The sequence below is a fragment of the Zonotrichia leucophrys genome, chromosome 5 (assembly GCF_028769735.1).
Source record: "Zonotrichia leucophrys gambelii isolate GWCS_2022_RI chromosome 5, RI_Zleu_2.0, whole genome shotgun sequence".
NCBI classification, from domain to species: Eukaryota; Metazoa; Chordata; class Aves; order Passeriformes; family Passerellidae; genus Zonotrichia; species Zonotrichia leucophrys.
Genome location: NC_088175.1, coordinates 57,662,918 through 57,683,405, shown reverse-complemented (window position 1 = coordinate 57,683,405; position 20,488 = coordinate 57,662,918). Strand labels below are relative to the sequence as shown.

At 43.9% G+C, this 20,488-nt stretch overlaps 1 protein-coding gene and 1 non-coding gene across 2 annotated transcripts; one reads left to right on the top strand and one right to left on the bottom strand.

Moving 5' to 3' along the window:
- Positions 1–1,898: 1,898 nt before the first annotated feature.
- On the bottom strand, positions 1,899–1,971 carry TRNAK-CUU (transfer RNA lysine (anticodon CUU)). The gene has a single exon. It is a non-coding gene; the product is annotated as a tRNA-Lys (tRNA).
- A 77-nt stretch (positions 1,972–2,048) lies between these two features.
- PSMA3 (proteasome 20S subunit alpha 3) lies at positions 2,049–12,013 on the top strand. The gene is made up of 11 exons (XM_064715846.1): positions 2,049–2,127; positions 3,030–3,112; positions 3,639–3,762; positions 5,348–5,449; positions 5,543–5,616; positions 6,158–6,230; positions 7,142–7,207; positions 9,666–9,712; positions 11,213–11,280; positions 11,423–11,487; positions 11,825–12,013. Exons 1-11 carry the CDS (start codon positions 2,107–2,109, stop codon positions 11,867–11,869), a joined length of 768 nt encoding a protein of 255 aa, XP_064571916.1. The 5' UTR covers positions 2,049–2,106; the 3' UTR covers positions 11,870–12,013.
- Positions 12,014–20,488: the final 8,475 nt, after the last annotated feature.

The following is a 20,488-nucleotide window of genomic DNA, read 5'->3' as shown; positions in this document are numbered from 1 at the left end:
CTTCTGGTGAACCCTGGCACAGGGAATGTGCTACAGCACTCCAGTAACTCCTGCATGGCTTTGTCATTGTGTTTTGCCTTAACAGGTGCTGTTGGTTTTTATAGCTGTGGGGTGAGGTTGGTGTCTCAGGGATCATCTCCAGGCTGGATGAACAGGCAGAGTCTTGTTGCCAGGCACAGTGAGGTGTACAGAGCACGCAGCCTGGGCTGTGCTGCTCATTTTCAGTCACAATCTGGGAAATTTGGGGTGCAGGTTTTATTTTACCTCAGTAAGAGCTGAGCCAGAGCTTCCTGAGAGAGGAATTTGCCATCAGCACGAGTCCCATGGAGCTGGGAGCTCCTTCCCTTCTCAGGAGCTGGAACTCCTACAGAGCCTGTGGTGGTGCAATGATGTCATTTTCCTGAACTGCAGCAGACTGCAGCTGAGGAAATTCAGGATATTCTTAGCCCTTCCTTTTCAGGGGTATTTCTGTGCTGCTCTGCACACGTACCCTGGGACCTCTCCCGGCGTGTTCTGCCACCTCATCCTCCTCCTGCCCACTCCCATCTCCCCCTGTGGGCTTTCTGCATCGCTGACAGCCTCAGCTGCTTCTGTTCCACATGGCAGGGACAGAATTCCTTACTCCCATTTACTGCTGGGTCAAGTGCAGAGTCCCAGGACCTGCTAAGGCAGATTTTTATTTCATTGAAGGAGTGAGAAACACTCTTAACAGTGTCCTGAAAGAAATGAGAAAGACTCTTAATGGTGTGATCTCCTCAGAGATCACACCCTAAATGTGTAATGGTATAGAAATAGTTGGATTTTCACCCTGACTGTTGTAGTTCTGTCCCTGGCACAGCTGTGGGATCTGTGGATCCTCCCAGCAGAGGAGGATCTGACAGTGTCTGCCTGCTTTAGCAGGAAGGACAGTGACAGACACAAACCCCTGCAGTAACGGGAGGATTTCCCTCTGAGGTTCCTCATTCCAGCAGCTTGGTGTTGGCCATTTGCAGACAGCTCCAGGAGGATTTTGGAATATGCATTGTGGTCTGCATCAGCAGGAGCTGCTCCCTGGAGGAAGTGGCTTTGTCTCATTCCCTCGTCTCCATTTTCATGGAATCAGATTGCCTCAAGTCAGAAGGGACCCCTGAGGCTCCTGGAGTGCAACTCCCTGCTCCTTGCAGGAGTACATGAAATAAATCCCATGGCTGAGAGCATTGTGCAGATGCTCCTTGAGCTCTGGCTGGCTGGGAGCGCTTCCCTGGAGATCCTGTTCGGTGATGGACCAACACAAACCACAGAATTCCAGAATGGTTTGGGTTGGAAGGGACCTTACCCAGTTCCACCCCTGCCGTGGCAGGGACACCTTCCACCATCCCAGGCTGTTCCAAGCCCCGTCCAGCCTGGCCTTGGGCACTTCCAGGGTACCAGGAGCAGCCACAGCTTCTCTGGGCACCCTGTGCCAGGGCCCCACACCCTCAAGGGGTGAATTTCCTGCTGCCCTAAAACCCCCAGATCCCTTCCCCTGGGGCTGCTCTGGATGCTCTCCTGTGGTTTCTGTGTTTAACCAGGGTTGCCCCATCCCAGATGGAGACTCCCACCCTGGCTCTTGTTACATTTCCAGCTCCGTTCCTTATCCAGGTATCTCTGTAATTCCTCTCTATCTGTGGGGGACCGCAGAGTTCCTGCTTGATGAACATCTGTTTCCTGCATTGTTGATTAAAAAAAACCAAAATGTTATGGGAACCGGTGTTTGGTGATCACTACCCAGCTCCTCACGGCTCCCATTTTGTTATGCACATGTCATTGTTGCATGCAGGTCACTCACAAAAATTGATTTTCCTACGTATTTATCGAGCGTTTTCCCTCAGGGATCGGCGTTTCCCGCCTGGAACGTTTCTATGAGTTCAAAATTAATGCGCCCAACGTGGGGCTCGAACCCACGACCCTGGGATTAAGAGTCCCATGCTCTACCGACTGAGCTAGCCGGGCGCTACGAACATAGGCTTCATTACACATAATTTCACGTAGCGCACAGTGACGTCACCCCGTGCGCGCAGCGCGGCGGCCAATGGGAGCGCGCGTTGCTGGGCGGTGGGCGCGGGACGGGCTGGCAGCGGCGCCGCCATGAGCTCCATCGGCACCGGGGTGAGTGCGGTGTGAGGGGCGGCGGGGCCGGGGCCGCCACGGGCACAGCGCGCCCGCCCGGCCGCCCCCGCCGGCCCCCGCCCCACCCGCGGCCGCACCGGGCCCGCGGCGAGCGCGGCGCGGCGGCTCCGGGGCGCTGCGGGCGGCTGAGTCACTGCGGCCCGGCAGGCCCGGGGAACCGGCGGCGGGGCGGGGCGGGCGCCGGGATAATGCACTGCTTATACCCCTCTATATAATATACATTATGCATTTCAAATATATTCCTGTGATCCATGCGTTTGAATTAAGTGGGGACTTGCAGGGAAGCAGGGGAGGGACTGTGGATCGGGAGCTGCAGTGATGTGGCAGAGAGCAATGCGGGTACAGAGTGACACAGGGGAAAGGGAGGGTGGATATTGGCAAATAATTCACCCCGTGAGGGTGTGGGGCCCAGGCACAGGGTGCCCAGAGCAGCTGGGGCTGCCCCTGGAGCCCTGGAAGTGCCCAAGGCCAGGCTGGATGGGGATTGGGGCTCCCTGGGATGGTGGAAGGTGTCCCTGCCATGGCAGGGTGGAACTGGATAATCCTGAGAGTTCCTTCCAACCAAACCACGCTGGGATTCTGTGAAATGTAAAGGCAGACAAATCTCCCGTGGGTTCGGAGTGTTGTGTAATGCTCAGTGATTTCACATCCAGCACTGTGAAATGGCCTCTCCTGGCTTTTTTTCCCTGTGTTCTTCTGTTTCTGTGTGTTATGTGAGAGGTCAGCCTGCTTTGGGGACTTCACACCACCTCTAGCAGTGACAGTCTTGAATTTTTTAAATGAATAGGCTTAATTTTTGAAATGAATAGGTTTAAATGAATCTAAAAATGCTGTGATATTATGTGGGTTTTTCTTCCTGAGAATTGTGTCTTTTTCTTCAGTATGACCTGTCAGCCTCCACGTTTTCCCCAGATGGCAGAGTGTTCCAAGTGGAATATGCTATGAAAGCTGTGGAGAACAGCAGGTAAGATACAAATGTCTGCATCAAATATTTGCTCTTTTGACTTGTTTTACAGCAGTGCTGTTGGCCTAGAGAAACATGAGGGTAAAATTGGAGTGGTGAAATGAGTTCTGATCTAAAAGCCCATTTTAGAGATGTGGATTGAGGCATGCTCAGAACCTTCCTTGTAAATGGGTATCAGCTTCCTGGGGATTCCTCCTGACATGGAGACATCCCAGTGTTGCTGAAGCTGCTCTGGGAGTGTCTCTGCTCCCTGGAGTGTGTGGGAAGGAATGTTGGGAATGGAAAGGCAGTGAGATGGATTGCCAGGGTCACCCAGGGGTCTGTCTGCCCCAGATCAGGATTACAATCACAATCCCAGGATGATTTTTGGGTTTCAAGGGACCTTTAAGACCATTTTGCACCCCCTTGTTTTCAGTGCTGGAGTTGTGACCAACCTACCTTGGGAGAAATCTTATTTCTTCTGTCTTGATAATTGTCTGTGAAGTATTTTACCTTGTGAGGAACTGACATTTTTCTTGTTTTCCAGTACAGCAATTGGGATAAGATGCAAAGATGGAGTTGTGTTTGGAGTAGAAAAATTGGTGCTGTCCAAGCTCTACGAGGAGGGCTCCAACAAACGCCTCTTCAATGTCGACAGGCACGTGGGGATGGTAAGGCACTGCAGAAATTGTGAGGTGACCCCCTCAAAAGGGTGAATTTATCAGTCAGAGAGTCAAAAATAAGTAGATTAAGAAAGTAATGTTAATGTGTGTGTGTGTATGAAGTCAGAAATGCCAGTGGTTTTTACTGTTTTTTGTAATGTATTCTTTTAAACATACATTAGTAAAATCCAAACTTGAGGTAGGAGTGTGTGTGTGTGTGTGTGTTTGTGTATTGTGGGTGTGTGCTGAGCTGTGCTCTGTCCCTGCAGGCCGTGTGTGTCTGTGTGTCTGTGTCTGTCTGTGTGTCTGTGTGTGTAAGCAGCTGTGTTCTCCCTGCAGGCTGTGTGTCTGTCTGTCTGTCTGTGTGTCTGTCTGTCTGTGTGGTGTTGCTGAGCTGTGCTCTGTCCTGCGGCCGTGGTGTGTGCCTGTCTGGGCTGTCTGTGTTGTTTAAGCAGCTGCTCTCTCCCTGCAGGCCGTGCTGTGTGTCTGTCTGTCTGTCTGTGTGTCAGAGCAGCTGCTCTCTCCCTGCAGGCCGTGTCTGTGTGTCTGTCTGTTCGTCTGTCTGTCTGTGTGTCAGCAGCTGCTCTCTCCCTGAGCCGTGCTGTGTGTCTGTCTGTTTGGTGTCAGCTGTCTCTCCTGAGCCGTGCTGTGTCTGTCTGTCTGTGTGTCAGAGCAGCTGTGTCTCTCCCTGCAGGCCGCTGTGTCTGTTGTGTCTGTCTGTCTGTGTGTCAGCAGCTGCTCTCTCCCTGCAGGCCGTGTCTGTGTGTCTGTCTGTGTGTGTAAGCAGCTGTGTTCTCCCTGCAGGCTGTCTGTCTGTCTGTCTGTCTGTGTGTCAGAGCAGTTGTGCTCTCTCCCTGCAGGCCGTGGCTGTGTGTCTGTCTGTCTGTCTGTCTGTGTGTCAGAGCAGCTGTGCTCTCCCTGCAGGCCGTGGCTGTGTGTCTGTCTGTCTGTCTGTGTGTCAGAGCAGCTGCTCTCTCCCTGCAGGCCGTGGCTGTGTGTCTGTCTGTGTCTGTCTGTCTGTCTGTGTGTCAGCAGCTGTTCTCTCCCTGCAGGCCGTGGCTGTGTGTCTGTCTGTCTGTCTGTGTGTCAGAGCAGCTGTGCTCTCCCTGCAGGCCGTGGCTGTGTGTCTGTCTGTCTGTCTGTCTGTGTGTCAGCAGCTGTTCTCTCCTTGCAGGCCGTGTCTGTCTGTCTGTCTGTCTGTGTGTCAGCAGCCGCTCTCTCCCTGCAGGCCGTGTCTGTGTGTCTGTCTGTCTGTCTGTGTGTCAGCAGCCGCTCTCTCCCTGCAGGCCGTGGCTGTGTGTCTGTCTGTCTGTCTGTGTGTCAGAGCAGCCGCTCTCTCCCTGCAGGCCGTGGCTGTGTGTCTGTCTGTCTGTCTGTGTGTCAGCAGCCGCTCTCTCCCTGCAGGCCGTGGCTGTGTGTCTGTCTGTCTGTCTGTGTGTCAGCAGCCGCTCTCTCCCTGCAGGCCGTGGCTGTGTGTCTGTGTGTCTGTCTGTCTGTCTGTGTGTCAGCAGCTGCTCTCTCCCTGCAGGCCGTGGCTGTGTGTCTGTCTGTCTGTCTGTCTGTCTGTGTGTCAGCAGCCGCTCTCTCCCTGCAGGCCGTGGCCGGGCTCCTGGCTGACGCGCGCTCCTTGGCTGACATCGCCCGTGAAGAGGCTTCCAACTTCAGGTCTAACTATGGCTATGACATCCCCCTGAAGGTGAGAGGGCAGCTCTCAGGGCTTTTGCCTTTTATTCCTGACATGAGAATGAAATTTTATTCCCTGTTTTATTTTTCCTGTTTTTGCACACAGCACCTTGCAGACAGAGTGGCCATGTACGTGCATGCCTACACCCTGTACAGCGCTGTCAGGCCCTTTGGCTGCAGGTGAGTCTTGCACACACACTCTGGTTGTAAATAGCTTTTGCTGGAACTGCTTCAGTTGTCTGAGTTCTTTTTGGAACCTGGAATCAGTAACCCACAGTTCATCTCCTAAAGAATCCCTTCCCTTTCTTTTTGGGTATGTCTGACACCTCAGGTGAGGAATTTGTATTCCCATAAGGCTCTGCCAGCCTTCTACAGAGCTGGTTATTTGCCCCAGGTTTTTAAAGTGTGAGGGTTTGTGCCAGTCAGTCTGTGCTGAACTTCCCTGTGCAATCCCCCTGCTTGCCCTGACAAAGAGCAGGTTACAGCTCCTGTGTGACTCTGCTGCCAAGGGCTGATAAACAGAGACCTGCTCCAGGTCACTGATCAGTAAAATGCTTCTGGCAATGTGCAGGTGCTGTTGTGAGGCAAATTACTCAACAGTGTAGCAGGACAGGAGGAGTTCTGCTCCAGGAAGGGTGTAGGAAACCCAAACTGGTGTAGTCTCTCTAGTTCTGTGTGTGTTGGTACAAGGAAAGGTTTTAATTTCTCTTTTCTCCTCCAGTTTCATGTTGGGGTCCTATGATAGTGATGATGGTGCACAACTGTACATGATTGATCCATCAGGAGTTTCATACGTGAGTGTGTCAAAAACATTTCCATCTTAGCATAAATTCCTTTTCTAGTTGGGAAAATAGTGTTGGTCCCAAAGAGCTGCTGTTGTTTTCTCCTTTTGCCTGGGGAGATCTCTGCTGAATCACTGCTGCCCCTTTGCACATCCTTGTAAACAAACACTGTGTATTTCTTACAAGTGCAGCTGGGAAATGAGTTTAATGTTTGTCTGTCAGAAATTGGGAGTCCAGTGAGAACTCCCATGCACTGCTCCAGAAAGGCAAGAATTGCAGTGATGCCCCTTCTCTGAATGCTTCAGCTGAGAGAGGGCTGCTCCTCTGGCACTGCCTGCCAGCAGCAAACCAAAGCAAAACAGAATTGTCATTAATTGTTGTTAGTGCTGCATTTTCAGCTGTGTGTTACACACAGGTCAATGCACACTCTTACTGCTGGATTTCTTAAAATTTTCTTGCAGTATATCCAGTACCATGGCTGTTGAGAGAAATAGAAATGTTTAATTTTTGTGTTTACACTTCAAATACATTTGCAGTAGGTGGGTTTAGCTTGGGGTTTGCTTGGATCCTGTAGAACTTCTGTAGCTCATATTTAACTTCTCTCTTCAAACTAATTCTAGTTTATTCTTCCATTTTTTATAACAGCAATTAAAAAAAATCTATTACAGCATTTTGAGCTGATAAATTTCTTTCCAGGAATTACTGAACACTTTTTTATCAATAGTGGTGGTACTGATGTAGTAATTGGACTCTATTCAACAATTTGGGAATGTGCTCCAAGACAGAACAATACCAAGGTTTTTTTGGCCTCTCATTATGAGTAAGGTGGGGTTGTCATGTGCTAAGTGACAGTAAGAGGTGTAGAGGGTCTGGTATTTAATTAAATTTTAATATTGTTTATTTCTTTTTTTTTTTTTTTTTAGGGTTATTGGGGTTGTGCCATTGGTAAAGCCAGGCAGGCTGCAAAAACAGAGATAGAAAAACTCCAGGTATGGTGTAACAGTGTTGTGCTGTCTCAAGACAAATATTCCTGCCTTACCATGTTACCTTTTGGGTGCCTGAAATACATAAAATGCAGGAGAAGCAGGTGAAATATTTTCTTGTACATTTGCCATTGAGCCAAGTGAGTGAATATAAAAGTATAAATGAGTTTTTAATTCTGAATGAAAACCATAGGGCAGCATTGTGCAGGGTGCTGTATTTATTTTTTCCCAAAGGTTTTAGATGATTCTGCTCTTGCTAAGGACAAACTGGTCTGTGGAGAGAAGACAACCAAAAAGTATTGAAGTGTGCTTTTAGCTGATTGAAATTATTTTAGAATCTTGAAAGATTTCTGTTTTCCTCATGTGTTTTAATATCTGACACCCTTGGGGACAACATGGAATCAAAATCCTTCTCCTGGTCTGTCTCATGAAGTTATGTGATAAAATAGAAATATATTTTTGGTCTGCAGAGGGATGTCACAGCTGTTCATGGAAAGGTTCAGAGTTTATATGATTGTTCCATTTTTAAGAATAGCCTCTTTATAGTGCTGTAGCATCATGACTGAAAAATTACAGGAAAAATGAGAATGTTCTAGACTTGATTCACTCAGTTTTGAATACCAAATTAAAGGTGAGAGGCCTGCATGATCATTTGATCTTTATACTGGAATTGTGGCACCTGGGAAATCATAATTCAGTTCCTGTGTGGGCACATTGGTAGCACACAAATTACTCCAAATATTCATTTTCTGTGCAGTGCTGGGATTTTCCAAACCTTGTGCAGTTTCTGATGTGAATTCCTGGACCTTGGCAGCAGAGCTGTAAATGCACAGGCCCTGCTGAGGGGTCCCCAGTACTGAGCTGTGGGATCCTGTCCCAGCTCTGGGGTCAGTCCAGCCCCACCTGCCCAGAAATTTGCCCACTGTGGACTGGGCAGGTTTGCAGGTCACAACTGATTGTGAGAAGGTGAATTTGTCAAAGCTAAGGTGGGAAAAGCAGAAGTACAGAAGGTTTTGTGGGGTGATGCAGCTGATGGCCAGCTAGGATTTGTTTGTTGGGAGAGATGAGTGCAGGTGGAAAGGGAGAGGCAAGCAGGGAGTCAGGACTCCATCCCTGCCTCAGGGGAGTGCAGAGCAGCTCTGGCTGGGGAGGACACTCTGTGAAACCCTGAGGGGGCAAGAAGAACACCCTGCATTGATCACATCCTGTGCATTGCATGTCTGTAACTCAGCTGTGGGAAAACTTGTAGTTGTGCAGGGACTGCTTTAATCTCTTCATTTTCTGCAGCTCTGATACTGTTACAGGTTTTTGATACATGGACAAGATCATGATTAACTCCTGGGATAAAACTGTTCACATTGTTTACTTTCATTGTCTGCAGAGTTAACATACCTGGGATGGGAGAAGGATAATGGCAGAAATTAAATTGACTTCAGTTTTCTTTTTTGCAAATATGCATGACAGTAGTAGAGCTTTGGGTTTCCTCTTTGACTGCTCACTTTATATGCATGAATATTCATCATTTAAATGTTTGTGTGACACAAGTTACATTTCTGTTCTGGACTGAGTGTCACAAAGGCAGTGGGTCTGTGTTTAGGGAATTCTCCAGATGGGATTGTGATGGCACATGTGTCTAACCAGGCCTGGGCATTTCTTCTGTGCCTGTTGCTTCACCCCAGAAAGGGCTGTGCCATTCCACATAAACTCCTGTCATCTTAATCCCTTCACCAGGGCCTTACAACTGCCTGCCATGCAAAGAATTTGAAAATCTTTTGGGAATTGAAAGAGATGGTAAATTGCATTAATGAAATATAGGAAAATATATTACTGCTTCATAGGCCAGAAAAGTTGAGCTATAAAACACAAGTTTATTATGTGCTGGAAATCTGCACCACCCTTTGTTCTGATGAACTGTGAAGCTGCCAAAAAACTGAGAAAATGTGAAATGAGATGCTGCTGCCTTGCTCAGGCAGGCAGTTGGTTGTTAAACAATAATCCTCCTCTTGGGGCATCACTTAAAACCCAAAATTACTTGCATAAAATGTTGGTAAGACCACAAGTATTCCTATGCTGCCTAGAGAAATACCAATATTCCATGTGAATATATGTGGCTATTTTATATCAGTTGAGCATAAAGCATCTAGGAACATGCCAAGCTTTGAGGATGCCAGCATCACCAGTTAGGCTGCTGAGATTTCAGCTGCTGAGTGCTTTAAACTGGGAAATTTCCAAGTAGTATTTTTTTTCCTAGAATCTTTCAGTTGTAAGATTCTTCCCTGGATGAATGACTTGCATAGAGCAGGCTGGAAGATGCATTGTAGAAAAGAAATTTGGTTCTGGCCTTTTCTGTTCCTTTGATTACTGAACATGAAATGAAGCTCATCAGGCACATGCACAGCCTCTCCTGTGGAAGATTTATATTCTTTTATTAAAAATCTCATCTCTGTATGTCTTTGGCTTGCAGATGAAGGAGATGACGTGCCGTGATGTTGTTAAAGAAGTTGCAAAAATGTAAGTCTGCAACCTGTTTTTCCAACTTGACAAAAATCCAGCCTGGTGAGCTTGCTTTGGTTTCAAACTGAGGCTGTTCCTTTTCAATTGGGTGTTGTGTGTTAAACTGTCTGACTCTAATCCCTGGTTTTAAAATATTTAAACCAAGTGACAGATGAAGGGAAACTTCTTGGTGTGCTGCTTCTGAAGTAGGAGTTGTTTCAACAATGACCTGGTGCTTCAGAGAGGAGCTGCCCACAAATGATGCTGAGATCTTGGACCCAACCTAAAAAAAAAAAAGACTCAAATGCTTGGGAAAGAAGCAAAGTAGAAATTCTTTAAAGGAATATATTCAGTATAGCTGTATTGTTATTAGACATTTTAAAATAATTCATAATAATGAAAATAATTTTGTTCTAGTTCTTCTTCAGCTCAAACTCAGCAGCAGCTCTAGACAGGGCTCTGTTTTTCAGCTCAAATTCAGCTCCTTAGTAGCACTGAACAAGGTAGCAAAGATTTTAATAACTTTCAAACCTAAAATAGTAGGCACAGTCCAGAGCAGTGATTTCTTCAGGAGCCTGTGAAGGTTTACACTTTGTTGCAAAAGGTTTGTAACCAGCTGAAAGGTGAGAAAGGCCTGGAGATCACCTCAGCTTGCAGGCAGGAGGGTCTGTAAGCACAGAGGGGCATTTTCCTGGACACCAGTGTTCACTGGCAGTGTTTGTTTTCACTGAAGTGTGCTGCTGAGGGTGTCCTGCCTTCCTCCACTATCTCCAAGGTTTCCACACTGGGTAGGAATTGCTGGTATTTTTCAACTTCTGACTTAGTGCTTTCTGAAGCAAACTAAGAAATACAAAATACAGGCTTCTTAAACAGTGAAGCCACAGGTTATTGTGAGTCCTGCTGTTTTGATGTCTCAGCCCAGAATTGTTCCAGTTTGTTTGCATGTTCTGCAGGAACAGGATGAATCAAATCAGTTTTCTCATTGCAGTGTTACCATTTCTATCCCACAGGCTAAGCAGTGATCACTGCTCTGGCTGGCACTGTGTGTGCTGTGATCCCACTTGGAGTTTTAATTCCCATTTCCATGTTTGCCATGAGCACCACATTGGAAATCTGTACAGACTTCTGATTCAAAATACTGTGTCTGATTTGGGATTTAGTGTTGAGTGTAAAGTGCAGTAAGGTTTGCAGGGAAATGCAGGACACTCCAGGCTGCATTATAACTGATCTAGCAGTGATGATGCAGCCTTGGTCCTGCAGTATCTAAATCTTCATGTTTGTTCCAGTTAGGGCAACTTGAACATCTCAACCTGCATCTTGCTGTAATGATTTAAGGTGTTGTTAGATTAGCAGTTAAGCTTGGAAAATTCTCTGATGGTTTTTGGTGGGGGAGGAGGCACAAGGAGAGATTCTATTAATCATGAGAATGCTTGAACAGAAGAAATCTGTGACAGGAACAAAGTATATTTAGCCTGTTGGTCAGTCTGTTCTAATCTGTTCTTTGTCTGTTCCTTTCAGAATCTACATAGTTCACGATGAAGTAAAGGATAAAGCTTTTGAGCTGGAACTCAGCTGGGTTGGAGAAAGTAATGCATTTCTATAATTTCTATAAACTCCAGAAAATGTATAACTTTTTGTAACTAAAGCAAAAACATTGCTTCTTAAATTCACTCTGTATGTCAGGTCCTTGTGTGAATTGTAACTAAGACATATTCTTTTTATTGGCAGTAACCAATGGAAAACATGAAATTGTTCCCAAAGACATCAGAGAAGAAGCAGAAAAATATGCCAAGGTGAGTTATGACTTTGGTGTTGTTGCAGTGCTTCGGTGTCAAACTGCTGAGCTCCTGGGAAATGTATCACCCCAGCACATCCCTCAGTGTGAGCTGGGTTATGGGAAGGGACAGGGGGGAGGCTACAGTGTAACCCTGCATGGTTCTGCTCTCAGGAACTGTGAATTCACAGCCTGCCACAAGTGGGGTCTTGCCCTTCAAAGGTCCATGTACTGATGGGAGCTGTGCTGCCTGCAAGGGTTTGGGCTCTGGGAGAGGGGTGTGAAGCTGCATAAACTCATTGTGTTTATTATAAAACAACTGTTAGACTATAATTATACTTTCTTTTTTTAAACAGGAATCTTTGAAAGAGGAAGATGAGTCAGATGATGACAATATGTAACACATTGTTACTCCAAAACAAGTCCAACTTTTCTTATCTTAGAGCAGGTTTGTTTATAATGCATTATGCATGGGATGCTGTTGTGTTCTTGTTGGAAGAAACCAACTGACCAACTTGCACTAATAAATTTTCCATTTTACTGTCTGTTAGCTTTTATTTCAAAATGTATAGGCCAGCAACTGTATGTAAGGAGACATTAAAAAGGAAAGACATTATCAGGCTGCTGTTGCTTCCTAAGCACTCCATTTGAGCCAGGCTATGCACAGAAAAACAATCTGTTTATACACCAGACAAGTCTCTTGTTAATGCTGCATAGTTTAATATTAAAAATGAGCACTCTGCTCTTCCTTGATTAACCAGCAGCACAATGTGCAGTTTGTTCACAGCCAGTCTGTGCCTGCTCTAGGCAGAGATGAGAACAGGGCCAGCTCCAGCAGCAGGTCACAGTTCAGGGTGATGTGCACAGCTCACAGCTCCTAAAGCCTGTGCAACACCCAGGAGAGCAGCTAAAGGAATGTTAATCTGAAGTACTCAGCCTAGGCTTAGTGGAGGAGTAGGAGGAATTAAAAACTAATTCAATTTAAAACAGTGCTTGTGTTAAGTTCTAAAGCTGTGAGATCTATTAAGCAATGTAATTGGAATTAATGCTTGAAGAGGCAAACTATTTTTAAACTCTTTTATTCAGCTGTAGTTAATCTTAACACACTTCTGAATCAGCTTCATCAATTGTTGACCTTTCCAGAAGAGAAAAACAAGCTTTGCTGCTGTCATTCCCCACTTCCTAGGAAAACAGCCTGCCTGTTCTGGTCACTTCAAACTTCTGAAACAGCAGATGGGGCTGGGAACAGCCTGGTCTGGTGGAGGGTGACCCTGCCCATGGCAAGGGAGAGCAATGAGAAGATCTCTCAGGTCCATTCTGACCCATATGATTCTAGAAGGTAATAAACTGTTCTGTTCACCACCACCTTACAACTCAGTTAAATTTTGAAGTCTTGTTTGTACATGTAGTTAAAATTCTAATGGCCCTGCTAATCTAAAATGCATACTTGTGTAATGAATCAAACTCCTCAGCTTTAGGACTGCACACTGATGTTCACCAGCACTTAAAACAGAAGCTTTCCCTTACAGGTTGATTTTTAAAGAGGTAATTTGGAAAATACCTGGCCTTCTCCAGTCTCCTTTGTACCAGGATTTCAGAGCAGCTTCTGTTTCCTTTTTGTGGCACGGGAAGGGCAGCAGAGGGAGGTGGCTCTGACTGTGTCACTTCAGGCTCCCTGAGCTCCTGTGGGACAGAAGGGGGCAGGACAGGCAGCCTCTGTCAGTGCCACCTCCTGAGGCAGCAGAGCAGCTGCTGCTCTGAGTCAGCAGTGGAATTCCTGGAATTCCAGGGCTCCAGAATGAATTTACTACTGCAGCTTCCTGCTGACTCAGCTCCTGGAGCCACAGGCCAGGCCAGCCAGGAAACTCAGCAGCACCTTAAAGCATCAGCTGAGGCTGATCTGTGCACTGGCAATGGCAGCAGGGAAGTTCCTGATTCTGTTCCTAAAATCACAGAATATTCTGAGTTGGAAGGGAGCCAGAAGGATCATCAATCCAGGATCAGACCCATGAGTTTGGTGTTTGCAGCACACACTGTGAGCTGCTAAAGGGACTGAAGGTTGTCCTTGTGTGGCCACAGCACCCATCCACCCCTGTGATCCCTTCAGTGACAGCCACCCACAGCTGGGGACAGGAGCTGGAACCACCCACAGCCACATTTCAGGGCACAGGGAGAAGAGCAGGACCAGCTGTGCATATTTAAAGATAAAATTGAAGGAATATGAAGAGATGAGAGGTGCACAGCCACCTACCTGCTTATCCAAAATCTCTAAATAACTACTTCTTGGAGAACATGGCAATCTAAAAAGCTCCTTTGAGGACCAACACTTAATTTTTCTGTACCTTTTCACCACAAGCAAAAAGTCCCATGAAAAGCAATTTCAAGAGGCTGTAGAGAGCAGTACATGCAAAGTGCTCCCCAGTGTCTTGCTTGTCATGGCAAAGTTTAGTTAAACAATACCAAGAAGGTTATTACTGGCAGATTATTTTCCAAATTTAATCATTAATTTACCAGAGTATAGACTCAGTTTGTTAATGAAAATTTTATGGTAAGGAAAAAAAACCTACTTTCATTTCCTTGACTGCAGATGGGGAAAGAAAAAATGAGCATTAGAAGGTGAGAAAAGAAATTTGCTTTTTTTTGGTTCAGCATTGCTTCCTCTTGTCAGCAAGGCCCAGGAACATTAGAACAGATTTTTAGCCCAACTCATTCCAGCAGCAAAACTACTGCAACTCCCCTGTGACAGCTATTTTTGTAACCCTGCAGTTCCATGAGGCAACCACACTGTATTTAACAAGTAACTCATTAATTTTAGTTACTTAAAAATTAACTAATTATACAGTAGTGTATTAGTCATCATAATGGTTCAGTAATGTAGTCCACAGCTGATAGGCTAAACAGAAACTTCAATGAGTTTTGCTACTGAAAATTATTTACTTGTTGCTATGTCAAACACTGGAGTTGAGAAGGGGAAGAAATGTTTAAAAAAGAAGGAAGTGGCTGCTATGGCCACACTGACTAAAGGAACTAAAAATGCAGTGGGACAGCAAAGCATGATTAAATTTTAATGCTGAAGACCTTTTTTTTTTTTTAAATATATGGAGCTGTCTGAGGGAAATCACTTGGTGAACAAGTTCCAGAAGGGCTCAAGCTGGATCTGAGATTATTTAGGTGACAACTAGATCTGTTCCAGAACAAGAGAAAATAACATTAAATTGCAAACAACCAAAAAGCTTATATTTAGCAGAGGCTGTCTTTTAACTACAGGACTAGGGGGGAAATCTGGCTCTGTTATAAATACTCCCATATCCTGCAGGCTTAAACATCTAAGGACAGGAGTTTGATTTAAGCCCAGAGAACAACACCTGGTCAGGCAGCCAACATGAAGGTTTGAAAGGCAGCATAAATTCCTACAGAAGGAAGGCTTGGATCCCCTTCCCTAAAATTAAAATTAGCTTTTGCAGCTGGCTTGAAAATGGCCAGTTATAATTTCAGTGTAACTAAAATGTGGAAATGCTTTGCAAGGCAAACAAATGGCAGGGTGAAATCTTCTGAATTAGAGATTTGAGCAAGAGGTGAGTCTGGGAGTCTTGCTTGGGTTATTTCTGCCCAAAGCACTGGGAAGTTTCAGATCTAAAGATAGCAGAAAAGCAGCACTGCTTCCTTCAGGCTCCACAAGTAGGTTACTTACTTTGTCCTACTCTGGCCATTTATGGGAACACATCAGAGAGCACAAAGTTAAATTCCCACTTGGAATGCAGAACTCCAGTCCTTGCTGTGCTGAAACACTGCAGGGTTTCAATGGGGTGTTCTTACTCAGGACCCAAAGCAGGGGCTGCCAGCACAGCAGGAAGGAAGAGGCCACAGCCCAAGTCATCCCTGAGCTCCAAGTCACCCCTCCACCCAAGGAGTGTTCCAGAAGCTCAGATCCAAGGATGACACAAGAGCAGCCTGTTGAGTGAGATGCTTCCTCCTCCCCAAGTCTCTCACATCCAGTGGCTGTTACTCAGCACCTGGTGAATCACTACTCTGCTGTTTATTGAGGCTGGGTATGTCACATTCCTGTTACAATTATTTAGTCAGCAACTCCACATACAGCAGCTTGGCTCAAGGAAATTAAGAAGGGGACTAGGTGAACTGCAGGTGACAAATGACAAAACTATAGGCTCCAGTATCTGGTTATTTTATCCATCTCCATGACTGCACCAGGGCAGATTTTAGAATATGAAAGTGCACTTGCAGAGTTCAAAAAACAACTTTAGGCTATTGCATCAAGATAATTAATTTTATGCTACACTAATAAGGCCATAAAAGTTATTGGCTTGGATAATAGCCTCTTTCCAGCTGCTAGTAGTGCTGATGAAATGATGGCAAGATTGTCAGAAGTAACCCATATATGAAATATTCTGTGTGGCAGACATCCACGAGGCCATCTCCAAAAGAAATCCTACTCATCTCTATTTGGTGCTGACTCTCAGGAAGGAAACTTTCCAAGCAGAACTTGCCTCATGCACATCTGAAGTATGCCAAGCATTGGGTCATTCATTTGTAACTTCTCAGCACCAAAAATAGCTCGATGGCCTGAGGTTAAAGCCCCACATGCTGAGGGTGTGATGGCCATGTGGAAGCAGCACTGCTGGGATGCTCCTGCCTGTGCAGTCCCAGGCACCCTTAAGGAAGGAGATTTGGAACAACTCCAGGGTGTTTTTACAAGTCTCTTCCTGAAGATAAAACCACAGCCATAGAAGGGAACACAAAACAGCCAATTCAGTAATGCATCTCAGCATGACCTTAAAATGAAGTACACAGTTGAAAGATTACAAAGAGAAAAATAGTTTGGATTGTCATGACAATTCTGATGCTGTAATTGCACCAAAAATACAGCACAGAGTCTGTTTTCTCCCCCTCATTTTCTTCTTTCAGTTGCATGTCTGTAAGACAAGGACCAGCTTTCCTCTGCCCACCAGTTTTTCAGGTTGCATGCAGCAAGGAAGTTTCTTCTACTTAAGAACTGAGAGCTATTTTGAGATGCCAACTGCTTGTAACTTTCCTTTCTAGAGCATCTTGCTGCCTATTATGTCTAATTACCCAGAGCTGCAGAAAACAAGTGGTAGCAGAGTTAAGCCTTGCCTTACTGTAAATACATTCTAGTATTTTAGAACACAGGATCTACAACCAAGTTTCCTTTTTCCAGATGGATGCAGCCACCCCCACACAGTGCTCTTTCATCTTCAGTACATTGCTATTAAAGGACTCTGAAAGAGTTGTTTAAAAATGGTTCTTAGAGTTACTGTGCCAACCAAAAATGGACAACTAGAATGAAGCAGGCAGCAGCATCACACAGTTTGTAGTCCAAACACATGCATATCTTCAGATACAGGAAAAAACTGAAATCCCCTCAAGTCTCCCCTAAAAACAGTGTAGGAACTGCCCACTGCTAATACCATTTTAGGCAATGTGATAAAACAAGCCAATCAAGGGTTTAGAAAGAACATGGTGTGCTTTATTGCTGCATAAAATTAGATATCATTTGGTTCACACACTGTCTGCATATCCAAAATCAGTCATTAGGATCCCAATTTCACCAGATTAGGAGTAAGTTCAATTATAGTGAATTCACCCAAAAACTGATGCATTCCAAACACACCCACACACCCCCAAAACCCACCCAAGTGATGCCTAAATATTTGTAAGTTAAAATTTATCTTGTTTGTTGGGGTTTTAGAGGAGCAGGAAATCTGCTCCTTTCATTACCTTCAGAAAGAACAGAGAGCTGTTCCATGAGACTGCATTAACAGGTGACAGGAGCAGCACAGGAAGCAGCAGCTTCTTTAGCAGAATGTTCAAAGCTCACTTTCAATTCTAACCCCAGGTGCTCCCACAGCCAACAAAGCCCACCAAGGGAGAGCCTATTTCCCCCAAACACTTCTGTGCACATCAGGAACAGAAACAAACCTGAAATGCTGTTTGAGGCTGAAGCCAAATGTACTAAATGTGTTTTCCATCAGTTGGTTTAACAAGAGCTGCTTCCCCAGCTTGTGCCTACCCTCACACCAGTGTATCCTGTTGTGCTGTGTACAAGGACAAGACAGATCACTCCCACAAATACATCTTCCATTGATCCAGAATAACAAAACCCTCTAAAAAGCCGTGTATTTTGCTCTGTCAGAGTTCTGAATGTCCCACAGCTCTGTTTAGAGCTGTAGCTAATGAGGTGACACTGCACAGGAGCCCTGCAGGGGAAGGCACATCCCTGAAGGTACCAACTCCAGCAAACAGCACAGTCTGGCAATTAATTAACAGCTTTAGTGTTGATGGGGCAGCCAAGTCCCTGGCCACCTGGAAATGAGCTACCTGGAATAACAGCCTCCAAAAACACACACAAATGAAAAATGGCTTTGGAAAAGATGGCTGAGCAGGAAAAAAAAAATCAGAATTTAATCACTGGCTGAACTGTAGGTTCTCACCAACAGCAGCTACTTACAGCTCAAAACATTTAATTCAAAAGACTTAGGGCATTAATACTTTTAAGTAAGAATCAATACTGACCAACTGCAGTCTTATTAGCTGAGGCTGAAAAGTAAATTAACCTGCAGTGACTGAAATAATTTGGATGAGCAAAAGCCCTGGAAGAGAGGCCATGCAAGCACTGCCCTCACCAGCTTTCTTTTGCTGAACAGCAGTGCTGCTGCTTCCCTCTCTGTGCCAGGCTGCAGGCTGGCAGTGCCACACACACACACTTCAGGGACACACACAGAGCTCTGCAGGGTCACAGGAAGGACTGGGAATCCTGCTGGGTCACGTTGCCCTACACTCTGCATGTGTAACAATAAAGGATTTGAATCAGCAGCTTAGCAGTGCAGGCAGGCCTGAGACCCCCCTGGTGTGCAGGTGCACCATGGCCAAGGGCTCACCAGCAGTGCAGGACCCTGTTCTTTACCTGCACAAGTATGCAAAGATGCATTTTAGTTAAAGTCTGAACCCTGCAAGCCACTTGCAAAAGCTTTTTCACACACTGGTGTATGAGAGCATGACTCATAAAACCTTTATTTCCTTCTTGGATTTTTATTATATGGCTGCTGCTGCAGGAAAAAGTCTTCACAGGAAACAGTGAGGAAAATAAAATCAGTCTAAAATATACACTAGCACAGGTAGGATAAAAGGATAAACAGGGAAGATTCTTATATATATAATATATATTTATATATTCTATAGAAATATAAACCAGCAACAGATAGGATAAAAGGATAAGCAAGGAACATTCTTATATATATATTAATATATTATATTATATTATATTATATTATATTATATTATATTATATTATATTATATTATATTATATTATATTATATATTATATAAAAATACAAACCAGCAACAGGTAGGATAAAAGGATAAACAGGGAAGATTATTATATATATAAGAATATATATTTATATATGTATTTATATATTATATAGAAATATAAACCAGCAACAGATAGAATAAAAGGATAAACAGGGAACATTCTTATATATATAAGAATATATATTAATATATTATATTATATATTATATAAAAATACAAACCAGCAACAGGTAGGAGAAAAGGATAAACAGGGAAGATTCTTATATATATAATATATATTTTTATATTATATAGAAATACAAACCAACAACAGGTAGGAGAAAAGGATAAGCAGGGAACATTCTTATATATATAAGAATATATATTTATATATATATTTATATATTATATAGAAATATAAACCAACAACAGGTAGGAGAAAAGGATAAACAGGGAAGATTCTTATATATATAATATATTTATATATGTATTTATATATTACATAGAAATATAAACCAGCAACAGATAGGAGAAAAGGATAAGCAAAGAACATTCTTATATATAAGAATGTATATTTATATATGTATTTATAAATTATATATAAATATAAACCAGCAACAGGTAGGAGAAAAGGATAAGCAAGGAACATTCTTATATATATAAGAATATATATTTATATATATATTTATATATTATATAGAAATATAAACCAACAACAGGTAGGATAAAAGGATAAGCAAGGAACATTCTTATATATATAAGAATATATATTCATATATATATTTATATATTATATAGAAATATAAACCAACAACAGGTAGGAGAAAAGGATAAACAGGGAAGATTCTTATATATATAAGAATATATATCCATATATTATATTATACATTATATATAAATACAAACCAACAACAGGTAGGAGAAAAGGATAAGCAAGGAACATTCTTATATATATAAGAATATATATTTATATATGTATTTATATATTATATAGAAATACAAACCAGCAACAGGTAGGAGAAAAGGACAAGCAGGGAAGATTCTTACTTCAGATTGCCCATGACAGATCATTAAACCACAGACCAAGAAAAAAAGCCTGAATCTAACAGAGGTGCAGAAATGAATGCAGCCAGAGTCAGTTCTCTGCACCCATTTCAGCTCCCCAGTGTCAGCAGCAAGTCCCACCTGAGCCATGGGCAGCACAGACACCTCTCACTAAACATTTCCTCCCACTGTGGTATCACAAAAGGCTGGAAAAGTGGCCACACTTGCTACAAAGTAGATCTTAGAAGGTAAATATTTATGGAGGAGTAGCTTCTATTTCAGCATCTTAATTTACTCAAAGACTGCAGTAGGGTTCTTCAAATACAACATGCAGAACTTCAAAGAGTTTTTCTCCTGCTGGTTTTCATAGCAATGAAATAAGTAATTGCCACTCCCAAAGCCACATGGGTTTTGCTTTCAAGTTTTACCCTGTACATTTGATTTAGATGGGAGTTTACTAAAGCAGCAGTAATTATAAACCAGAGATTTGACTTTGTTAGGAAGAATACAGACTATTTAGAAATTCAGGTAGAAGTTTAAATGTTTTCCATTTAAGTTTATTTCAAGAACATAAAATATATTCAACCTGTAGATGTGTAACTGTATTTACCAACAAAACTATTCCTTCAATCCTGTAAAAACATATTTT

Coding starts and splice junctions, on each gene's coding strand:
- PSMA3 (XM_064715846.1), top strand. CDS start 2,107: ATGAGCTCCATCGGCACCGGG. Junction 3,763..5,347: donor TCGACAGGCACGTGGGGATG/GTAAGGCACTGC, acceptor CTCTCCCTGCAG/GCCGTGGCCGGGCTCCTGGC. Junction 5,617..6,157: donor GTCAGGCCCTTTGGCTGCAG/GTGAGTCTTGCA, acceptor TTTCTCCTCCAG/TTTCATGTTGGGGTCCTATG.